The 11,949-nt window shown below is 44.1% G+C and overlaps 1 protein-coding gene across 1 annotated transcript; it reads right to left on the bottom strand.

Moving 5' to 3' along the window:
• Positions 1-17: 17 nt before the first annotated feature.
• Positions 18-9,252, bottom strand: LOC132388256 (NACHT, LRR and PYD domains-containing protein 3-like; the record flags this gene model as incomplete). The annotated part of the gene is made up of 3 exons (XM_059960603.1): positions 18-1,367; positions 8,926-8,991; positions 9,081-9,252. Coding segments are annotated over 3 exons (1,588 nt in total), but the record flags the coding sequence as incomplete, so codon positions are not given.
• Positions 9,253-11,949: the final 2,697 nt, after the last annotated feature.

Below are 11,949 nucleotides of genomic sequence, written 5' to 3'. Positions count from 1 at the left end.
GAGACCAGCAACAAAACGGAGAAATAACTCAAATCGCCCATCTGTTGTATTGCAGGCTTCAGTGAGGGATTTCAGGATATCCCCGGGATGTGGATTCATAAATATTGCGACTGCAGCTACAAACTCTTGAATGGTGAGGTGTGGGAATTTGTATACCACACAAAGGGCAGAATCCTCTCTCTCCAAAAGCTCCATCAGGAATCCTGACAGGAACTGGGAAGGCTGCAGATTGTAGTTGATCAAATCAGCATCAGTAAACACAATCTTCTTCTCGGACACTCCTCTGAAGGCCATCTGACCAACCCTGAGTAACACATCACGGGGGTTCTCGATCTCTTGGCCGTGGTTTTTCAGGATTTTGTAAAAGTAGTAGGAGTACACTTGGGTGATGGTCTTGGGAACTCGCTGAGGGTCCATGACTCTTTGTGTGAAGAAGGGGCCCAGTGCCATAGCGAGGACTCGGCAGTAGGAGGGGTTGTAGCTCATGGTGTGCAGGATCTCGTTTTCCTCCAGGTGTTTGAAAACAGCTGCCGTCACCGTCTCGTCTTCAAAATATCTGATGAAAAATTCCTTCCATTCCTCACCAACAAATCCCAGGATTTCAGTCCAGGTACAAATCTCTGCCTTTTCCAAGAAATGTAATGCAGTAGGGCGTGTGGTCACCAGCACTGAACACCCTGGGAGCAGCTGACCCTGGATTAAACTGTACACAATATCAGACACTTTGCACCGGAATTCAGGATCTGTGTACTGAGATTCTGTGTATCTCCGACCCTCAGCAAAATTGAATCTGTCCTCGAATTCATCCAGACCATCAAATATAAACAGCAACACCTCTGGGTGTTTCCAGACCTCTCTCAGGCAATTCACAAAGTAAGGATACTGATGCAGTATCAGTTCCCTGAGGTTTATTCCGCAGTTAAAGTTGTTTAAATCTCTGAATTTGAAACTGAAGACAAACTGGAACTGTTGGTATATTTTTCCCGTGGCCCAGTCGTAAACAATCTTTTGTACCATTGTCGTTTTCCCGATCCCCGCGACTCCGGCCACTGCTGCGAACTTCCCGGATTTCATTCCAAAGAAAGATCTTCTCAGTTTTTTAACAAAGCACATCTGGAAAAACTCATCCGTCCGGATTTTGTCCACCTCTCCTTGGATATGTTTCTCTCTCCACTCCTCGTGGTCTCTGCCTCTTGCCAGCAGCTCATGTTCCACAAGTGCCCAATCTTGAACAGTAGAAATAACCGTGAGCTCAGCGTATCGATCAAGCAGCTGGAAAACCTTCACCTTCTCCCTCATCAGGATCGTGCTCGCTCTCAATGTTTCAGTTTGTTTCCGCAGAGTCTCCATGTGTTTCCGTCGAACGTCTTAGGACGGACATAAATAAGTTATCAATGCTTGATCTGATGAACAGAACATTGAACACATTTTTCAAAATTAAAAATGTAAGAGGGCTCCTTTGTTACTGCGTATGTTAATCAAAATGACTTATTTGTTTTGTTAAAAGCAGGAATGCTTCTTTGTTATGATAAGTGTATTCTCTCGTAGTTTGTTTGGGTAAAATTTACTGATGAAGAGAATTGTATTCGTTTGTTAACCAATACGGATTATTGTTATTCTGGGTCTGTAAGCTTTGATAGCGGGCTTTTGCAGTGTCGGCGCGAGGCGGTCAGAGATAGAGAACGCGATGCTGTAAGCTGGGTGAGGAAAGGAACCCAAGCGGGGGTCCGAGGCCAGGTTCGGCGTGGAGAGGAGACAAGGACAAATGGGTTTGATTGATCACTTCGGGTGGTCCTGACCTTCAAGTCCAGGAGTTCGGAGGGGATCGAATGGTGGCCAGGAGACTTCGGTAATTCAGCTCCAACTGTTGTGGACTTGGATAACTTTGGCGCCTTTTCTTTATTTTCTTTTCTTTCATATATACTCTATCCTTTTTAATCACTTAGTTCTAGTAATATATATAAGGTGTAATCATTTAATCGCATACGGTGTACTGTCTGTTATTTGTCGGGGTGGGGACATCACACAAGCTAGCTACCCAGTTTGGCGGGGCCGAAGGATGCTTCCACTAGTCGCAAGGGAGCTGAGCGAGACTAAGGTGAGCCGGGGGCTACAGAAAAAAACTTGGTAAGGACATTTTTTGGGTGAAATCGGGAAATCAGAGATAACAGTGTCAGAAAGTGAACAACCGTCCAGAAGCAATTCTGACCTGATTCAGATTCGCTATTAAAGTCTCCACTCTCCACTCTGTTCGTAGTTTGCAGATTCCCCGGTGTTCCAGCGAGCACCAAGTGCACACGTGATTCTGGAGAGGACAACGTTGTGTGGAGCGGGTGGTTTCACTGCTCAGCTTCTGCTGAAGTGTGCAACCCTGCAGAGGGTTACAGTGGGAGGGGATGGGGGTGGGTGGAACTTACTTGCTCTACCTAATTTTACTGTTCTGACAATGGAGCTTGATACTCCGTTAGGTTTAAACTCTCAGTGCTGAGTCAAAGAAAAAGAACATAACTTCTGTTTCAAGTTCCAGTCTGAGCTAGGTACTGTGTAACACGCTACCACACACCTCAACAGTATCCTCTGTTCCAAGGAGCTAGTACATTAACTCAGACAAAACACCCCACCACAACTCTACAGTCTCCTCTGCTCCGAAGATTTGTTATGTCAACTCAGGGAATAAGCCCGCTGCAGAGCTCAGCAGTCTCCTCTGCACCGGGAGGCTTTTAGGTGACCTCAGACAATTTGCTCCCACCACATCTCTGCAGTTCCCTCTGCTCCGAGAATCTGGTGCGTGAATTCAGGCAATTCCCTGATTTTACGCAGAGAGCAGGAAACTGAAGATGATGAGGACAGTAATAGCGGACTCTATAGTGAGGGGGAGAGATGGGCTATTCTGTGTCACAAAAAGAAGTCACAGATGGTAATTTGACTCCCAGGTTCCTGGGCCCGATTTTTCTGGACGCATCCACAATATCCTGAACAGGGAGGGCGAGCCACTGGGAGTCGTGGTAAATATTGGTACCACCGACATAGCAAGAGTACAGAGAATAGATTGAGGTGTCAGATAAATGTGTGGCCGAATAATTATATTAGGGGGGCGTGATTCATGTTTCCGAATAGTTGGGAGCACTTCTGGGGCAGGTGGGACCTGTACAAAGGTGATGGGCTGCGTTTGAATACGAGGAGGGCATAACATTCTTGCCGACAGATTTATTAGAGCTGTTGCGATTGTTTTAAACTAATAAGACAGGAGGATGGAAACCAGTATGATAGAGCTGAGGATGAACCACTAGGATTAAATGCTGACACAGCCGAGTATTAAATTGTACCACAGAGGTAAAATGCGATTTTAGTCGGTATCACGTTCTGGGCGTGACTGAGTATTGGCAGAAATAAGGGCTTGATTGGGAGACTTATAGCAAAGGGTATATTTTGTATAGAAAGGACAGGCAGAAAGATTTCGGCGGTAGTGTGGTTGTATTTTCGAGATGGAATTACATCTTCAGAACGAGGGGACATAGGATCAGAGAATGTTGAATCTTTGTGGGTGGAGATAACAATTTACATGGGTAGCAAGAAACCTTATGGAAATCATATATAGTTCCCAAAATAGTCCCTAAGCTGTGGAATTGTGATTGTAAAGAACCTGGAACAGGCATGTACGAGTAATAGGGGTAATACTTGTTTTTTTACTGGAGTACTTCAATATACAAAGGGAATAGAAATATTAAGCCTAATTAAGTTGTTGGGTCACAGGAAAGGGTATATATTGTGATTGTGCTCGAGCCTAATTGGTGAAAATCTAGCTTAGATTGAGTGTTGTGCAATAACTCAGATCTTGATTTTGTGTGGCTCGGCGAGCTGGTTTGTTAGCTTGCAGATATTTCATTAACCAGTGCCACTTCGAATGAAAACAAATGAAATGCTGGTGATCTCTATTGATCGACTTTTGTGTGTCCTGTGATTAGCGTGTGTGTGTGTGTGTGTGTGTGTGTGTGTGTGTGTGTGTGTGTGTGTGTGTGTGTGTGTGTGTGTGTGTGTGTGTGTGTGTGTGTGCGTGTGTGTGCGTGTGTGTGTGTGTGTGTGTATGTGTGTGTGTGTGTGTGTGTGTGTGTGTGTGTGTGTGTGTGTGTGTGTGTGTGTGTGTGTGTGCGCGCGCGCGCGCGCGCGCCTATACGGAATCAAAAGTCAGTGAGAAGCTGGATAATTGGACAGCATTTAAAAACTAACAAAAGGCAACTAAAAAGCTATAAGAAAGGGAAAGATGAAATATGATGAAATATGACGCTAGACTAGCCAATATATAAAGCAGGATAACATTTGTTTTTGTTTAGTTATATAAAGAGTAAAATAGAGTTGAGAGTTGATATTGAGCCATTGGGAAATAATATTGGTGAGGTCGAAATGCGGGACAAATAATTAGCAGATGAATTTTATAAAAATAGAAAACCTATCACATAATACAGGCCCTTCGGTCCACAATGCAGTGTCGAACACGTACGTATTAGAAGTTACCTAACGTTATCCATAGCCTTCTATTTTTCAAAGCTCATGTACCTATCGAGGAGTCTCTTAAAAGACCCTATCAAAACCACCCCCATCACCATCGCTGGCAGCCCATTCCATGCACTCACCAATTTCTGCATAAAAAACTTGCACTTGACATCTCCTCTCCAATTTCAAGCACCTTAAATCTGCGCTCCCTCGTATCAGCCATTTCAGCCCTGGGAAAAAGGCTCTATCCAGACAAACAATGACTCTCATCATCTTATACACCTCTGTCAGATCACTTCTCATCGTCCGCCGCTCCAAGGAGAAAAAAGCTGAGTTCACTCAATCTGTTTTTATAAGGCATGCTCCGCAATCCAGGCAAGCTCCTTGTTAATTTCCACTGCACCCTTTCTAGAGTTTCCACATACTTCCGTTGGTGGAGTGACCAGAACTGAGCACAGTACTCCAAGTAGGGTCTGCTCAGGGTCCTATGCGGCTATTGCGTACTTTGTATATGTCTTCGCTGTGAAGACACTATCAGTCTAACAGAGTTCCGTGAGTGACAGGGAGAAGCAGTGACTGTCATCACTATTACAAAGGGAAAAATCAGCTGTGGAAACAGAAAAGTTTGAAGGTGGATGTCAACTGGGCCCGATGGACTATATTCCAGAGTCAATAGACAATAGACAATAGGTGCAGAAGTAGACCATTCGGCTCCTCGATTCTGCACCGCCATTCTGAGATCATGGCTGATCATTCACTATCAATACCCAGTCCCTGCCTTGTCCCCATATCCCTTGATTCCCCTATCCAGCAGATATCTATCTAGCACCTTCTTGAAAGCATCCAGAGAATTGGCCTCCACCGTCTTCCGAGGCAGTGCATTCCACACCTCCACAACTCTCTGGGAGAAGAAGTTCTTCCTCAACTCTGTTTTAAATAACTGACCTCTTATTCTCAACCCGTGCCCTCTGGGACTTGACTCTCCGAACATCTGGAACATATTTCCTGCCTCAATCCTATCAAATCCTTTAATTACCTTAAACGTTTCAATCAGATCCCCTATCAATCTCCTCAATTCCAGTGTGTACAATCCCAATCTCTCCAATCTCTCTGCGTAAGACAGCCCTGCCATCCCAGGAATCAACCTAGTGAATCTACGCTGCACTTCCTCAATTGCCGGAATTTCCTTCCTTAAACCTGGAGATCAAAACTGTACACAATATTCCAGGTGTGGTCTAACCAGGGCCCTGTACAAATGCAAAAGGACATCCTTGCTCTTGTACTCAATTCCCCTTGTAATAAAGGCCAACATTCCATTTGCCCGCTTCACTGCCTGTTGCACTTGCTCATTCACCTTCATTGACTGATGAACTAGGACTCCTAGGTCTCTTTGCATTTCTCCCTTACCTAACTCTACACCGTTCAGACAATACTCTGCCCTCTTGTTCCTGCTTCCAAAGTGGATAACTTCACATTTATTCACATTGAATGACATCTGCCAAGTATCTGCCCACTCACCCAGCCTATCCAAGTCTCCCTGTATTCTCCTAACGTCCTCTTCGCATGTCACACTGCCACCCAGTTTAGTATCGTCAGAAAACTTGCTGATATAGTTTTCACTGCCCTCATCTAAATCGTTGACATAAATCGTAAAGAGCTGTAGTCCCAAATCCATGTTGAAAACCTGTCCCCATGCCATGAGCTCTGATTTTACTCGCCAATCTCCTATGTGGCACCTTATCGAATGCCTTCTGAAAATCTAGGTACACAGCATCCACTGGCCTACCCTCGTCTAACATCCTTGTTACACCCTCAGCAAACTCCAAAAAGATTACTCACGTCCCGAGAGAGTTTGTTGTAGAAATAACGGATGCATTGCTCATGATCTTTCAATACTAACGTGATTCTGATTGCAAGTGTCACTCAACTCCTTAAGACTGGAGGAAAGGAAACGTGAGGAAATTATGGGCCAATCCGCCTAACCTTGAGCAGTAATGATCAAAATAAGTCAAAGTCAGCCTGTTTTTTGTAAAGGAAAATCTTGTCTGACAAACCTGTTGGAGTTTATCGAATACAACGCAGAGGCAGTGGATGTCATTTACTTGGATTTTCAGAAAACATTTGATAAGGAGCCACACAGAAGACTGATTAACAAAATAAAATCCAATGGCATAACAAGAAAGATAACGTCATGGATAGCAGAATGGCTGACAGTTGGGACGGAGTGAGTTGAAATAAAAGGGGCCTTTTCTAATTGATTGTTGGTGACAAGTTGGAGTTCCTCATGGGAAAAGCTGCTTTTTACATTGATTGTCAATAATTTAGATAATTAAGTTGATGGCTTTGTGGCAAGGTTTGTGGAAGATATGAAGAACGCTGGAGGGGTAGTTAGTAAGTACTTGAAGAAACAATGTGAATGGAGTGTGTGTGGCATCCGTCGGTCTCAAGAGAACATGGATCTGCGTCTGGAGTTTCCAGAGCGCAGGCCTGGGCAGAGTTGTATGGGAGACCGGCAGTTGCCCAAGCTACAGGCCTTCTCCTCTCCACGCCACCGATGTTGTCCAAGGGAAGGGCACTAGGACCCATGCAGCTTGGCACCGGTATCTTCGCAGAGCAATGTGTTGTTAAGGCCACGCACCAAAGTGAATGGAGTAGGACTTCGGGAAATTTTAAGAAAGGGCAATAAAAAAGTGCATATAGAATACTGTGTTGGCAAATGGCTGATAATGCATTTTGGTAAAAGGGGAAATGGGGAGAAGGTTCAAACATCACAGGTGCAGAGGAACTTAGTAATCCTAGTGCAAGGCTCCCAGAATGTTAATTTACTGGTTGAATCTGTGGTAAAGAAGGCAAATGCAATGTTGGCATTTATTTGAAGGGGGAATAGAATATAAACTCAATCCGATAACGCTGAGGTTTTATGGACACTAAGCAGGCCGCACTTGGTGTAATATCAACTGTTCTGGGCTCCACATCTTCGGAAGTAGGTGATATTATTGGAGATATTCCGGAGGAGATTCATGTGGATGATTCCGGAAATGAAGTTAACATATGAGGAGCGGTTTAGCAACTTTGGGTCTGCACTTACTGGAATTTAAAATAATGCAGGGTGATCTAAATGAAACCTACAGAAGGTTGAAAGACCAAAATCTGGGGGCTGTGGAGAGGATTCATTCTATGGTGGATGTTTCCATAGCTAGAGGCTCCAAACTCAAAATTAAGGGGTGATCCTTTCTATCAGAAGAAGAAGAAGGAGAAGGAGATGAAGAAGAAGAAGAAGAAGAAGAAGAAGAAGAAGAAGAAGAAGAAGAAGAAGAAGAAGAAGAAGAAGAAGAAGAAGAAGAAGAAGAAGAAGAAGAAGAAGAAGAAGAAGAAGAAGAAGAAGAAGAAGAAGAAGAAGAAGAAGAAGAAGAAGAAGAAGAAGAAGAAGAAGAAGAAGAAGAAGAAGAAGAAGAAGAAGAAGAAGAAGAAGAAGAAGAAGAAGAAGAAGAAGAAGAAGAAGAAGAAGAAGAAGAAGAAGAAGAAGAAGAAGAAGAAGAAGAAGAAGAAGAAGAAGAAGAAGAGAAGAAGAAGAAGAAGAAGAAGAAGAAGAAGGAGGAGGAGGAGGAGGAGGAGAAGGAGGAGAAGGGGAAGAAGGCGCTTAACTCCGAGTGGAGTAATTGGGACGCCGTCGTGACGGCGTTGTTCTTAGCAGGCTTTCTTATTTTTACGAGACCAGGTTGCTAGTTCGACGATCAACACAGTACGGATGGAATGCACGTAAGGCAAACGGCTGGATTGGAACTCGGGAGCCTTTGCTTCGAACTCCAGAGCTGATGCCCCTACGCCACGTAGGCAAAGATGAAATCTTTTTGCCCGCGAGTAGTGATTTTATAGAATACTCTGCCACAAACTGCGCTGGAGGCCAAGTTCGTGGGTATATTGAGGTCGGAAGCTGATCGCTTCCTGACAGGTCAGAACATCAAATGATATGGTGAGAATCAGATTATGTGTTTGAGTCAGACCCGGAATCAGCCATAATGTAATGGCGGAGCAGACTCGGTGAGATGGATGTCCTATTTCTGCTCCCATGCCTTGTGGTATTATGGAGGAATAACAGCAAATCTCATCTCATCTTCAGACCCGAGGTGTAATTTCTCGGACCTGTGGTGGATGTTCCAATTGGAATGGTTTGGCTTCAACTTGGTCAAATCTCGGGATATTCGGCGCTAGGGAAAGGGGAACGACGTGGTTTTCTCCGACTGACGGAAAAGTCTGCTAATAAATGTCACAGAGATATCTGGGTCACAGCCCGAGATCGGGAACGTGCCATGTGTTGTGACAAATAGTTTCCTGTCTTCTTGCTACAGCCAAAAAAAATCTTCCTCATGACCTCTGAGAGTCTCTAAAGACAGTAACTCAAGACTCTCAGACTGAAGACTTTGTGATTCCGACCTTTTAGATCTCTTGGCATTTCAGAAAAACCCGGCTCAGCGTCCATGTAGTCGAACTGGCCGTCACCTGTTGAAACATATTAAGCTGCATGAAGTCTGTTTTGTGTAATATTGTAAGTTTATCATTTGTAACGCACACTGTATTGTTCACCGTACCACGTTCCCGTATTTCATTCAGTATTCTGCTCAGTTTCGGTAAATGGTAGTGCAGTTTCACAAAGGAGTCCCACATCACCCTCCGGGCCCCGGAGCCCTTCTCCATCACCAGATCCAGGAGGAGCTTGGAAGCGCCCGCTCGGTTTCCCTTCTCCACGAGCTCAGTCACGCTCTGTAATGAACAATGGGGAATATATTGAGGAGCGGATGGATGCATACAAACTTAGCCTGAACATGGAATGAGCAAGCATATTCTGCACGCCAGATATCACTAATAGGCATTGAAGTGTTAGTAGTAGGAAAGAGATTTTGAATGAAGTGAGCGGGTTCAGTCACGACTTCGTGAATGCCTCTGTTTGCGGAACAATTATCTGCTTGCCAAGGGTTCAGTGGAACAGACATCACGTGAGTGAACCAGAGGTAGAGTGGGAAGTTGAGATTTTAAATCAGAGAGCGTTCACTGAGGATAATCTGAGCTTTTCATTAGAGTTTGGGCAATTACTTTTCTTTCTTTTTCTTAGTTAGAACAGTTGGAATGCCAGGCAGGAAAGGGGAGAACTATTCCTACAGGGTGTCTCAAGGCAAAGAGACCACCGGTATCCCTGAAAACCACACCGTCAAGAAATGAATCCAGCTACAGCTTCTTACAGACTGAGCGAAGGAATTGGAGCTGCATCCAGATGAACCCAGGGTCATCCAGGAGTCTGAGAGTTTGACTGACAGGCTACACAGTACATAGATAACTGGGTGGACTGTCAGGATTTGGAAATCGGAAAGGCAGACACTTTCAGTAATACTAGCAGAGGGAAGCCACAGAGACTATGCCTCTGCCACTCAGTTGTTTTTTGTGGTTCAGAAAGGGTGAAAGAAGAGAGTTGCACACACTGGGAATACAATGGTCAGGAGAACAGATTAGAGATTCTGTTGATGAAAACAAGATTGCTGGCGGTGTTTTGCCAAGGTCAGGGATATCTCGAATGGAATCTGAAACAGATTCGGGGGGGGGGGGTGAGCAGTCAGAGGTCAGGGTTCACATCAGCACCAATAGCATGGGAGGAAATGTCATGAAGTCCTGGAAAGTGAGTTCATGGACGTAGGTGATAGGTAAAAGCGCACGATATCCAGGATGGTGTTCTAAGGATTGCCACCCTCACCACCTGCTAGTAAGGCATGAAATAAGATGATAATACAGCTTAACGTATGACTGTTTAGATGGTGCACAATGGACGCTTCAGATATTTGGATGATTGGGCTCTCTTCCAAGGTAGATGGGACCTGGACAGACTTGATCATTTTGCATCCCAACTGGAGGGGTACTGATACCCTTGCGGGTAGGCTTGTTAACATTGCATAGGTGTTAAACTAACGTTGCCGAGGGATGAAGTACCAGAGTGGATAGTGGAGCAGTTGTGTGGTTAGAGGTTGTCAATCCTGCATTCAAAGCCAGAAATCGAAAGGAAGAGTACAGTGAACCTAATGCTCAAACATGTGTACTGTTTCATACAAGGACTATTGTAGGAAAGGCAGATCAGTTTAAAGCATCGATCAGCGCATTGAATTACAACATCAATATAATTTGATTGGAGGAGGTGCAGGACTTAGAAGGTCAGACTTCAACGGTTCCGTTGCATGAGACACAATTTGATAGAGTGGGAGGGATTAAAGGAGAGTTGGCATAACTCGTCAGGGAGAATATCACTGCATTGCTCAGAGAGGACAAATTGGAGAGCTCATCCACTGAGGCTATATGGGTGAAAATGTGATTTAAGAGGATCAGATTTGTTGAGAAATCACAGGCAGTTACGAGAAACAGGTTAGGATACTAAGCAATTGTACTTTTCCATTTATTGACCGGAACACCCATACCTTAAAGGGCTGATAGGATATTATTGGTCAAATGGGTTCAAGGAAGTTTTTGTGATCAATATATTGTCATAACTACAGACAGTTCATTCTGGAATTCTGATAGTGTACATGACAGGGCAGATGACAGAGGTGTGCACAGGGGAACACTTTGGATCTTGGGATCATACTGCCCTTCGTTTAAAGTTCATTGTGTAACAGAGTAGATCTGATCCTCTGGTCAAGAGACTAATTTGGAAAAAGACCAATTTTAATTGTATCAGAAAGGATCTGATGCATGCGGTTTGGGACATGTTGTTTTCGGCAATGCTGTGCTAGTAAGTGTGATGCATTCAAAACTGAAATTTTGAGACAGCAGATTTCAAATGTATAAATGACCTCAAGTGAAGATTACAAATGTTCCTGGCAGAATAAAAGGCAAGGGTAGCATGTTTAGGGAACGGCAACACCACAGAAAAAAATCTGGTGGAACACAGCAGGCCAGGCAGCATCTATAAGGAGAAGCACTGTCCACGTACCGGGCCAAGAAAATTCAAGACCCTACACAAATCCTGGCCTGCTGTGTTCCACCAGAATTTTGTGTGTGTTGATGTTTGAATTTCTAGCATCTGCAGATTTTCTCGTGTTTGATGTTTAGGGAACCTTGGTTTTTGACAGATATTAAGTCCATGGAGAACAAAGAGGGTACTGTATAGGCAGAGAATAACAAATGAGGTACTGATTGAGTATAAATAAATCAAGAGATACTAAAGGAGAAAATCAAGAGGGTATAGGTACGGCATGTTTGCTATAGCAGATAAGGAAAAGGGGATCCTTCTTCCAATATATTCAGTGCATGTATAGCAACAGACAAAATTGGTCCTCTTAAAGTTCAGAATGGACATTTATGCATGTAGCTGAAGAAGGTGGGAGAGATTTAAAATAGAAGTTTTACAGTTATATTTACTCGGGACTCATACAGTGAGGGAAAACAGCAGTGAGATCATGGACTGTAAATAGATTACAG

The sequence above is a fragment of the Hypanus sabinus genome, unplaced genomic scaffold (assembly GCF_030144855.1).
Source record: "Hypanus sabinus isolate sHypSab1 unplaced genomic scaffold, sHypSab1.hap1 scaffold_2868, whole genome shotgun sequence".
NCBI lineage: Eukaryota > Metazoa > Chordata > Chondrichthyes > Myliobatiformes > Dasyatidae > Hypanus > Hypanus sabinus.
Note: the sequence above shows the minus strand (reverse complement) of the source record. Positions and strands in the feature narration are given on the sequence as shown.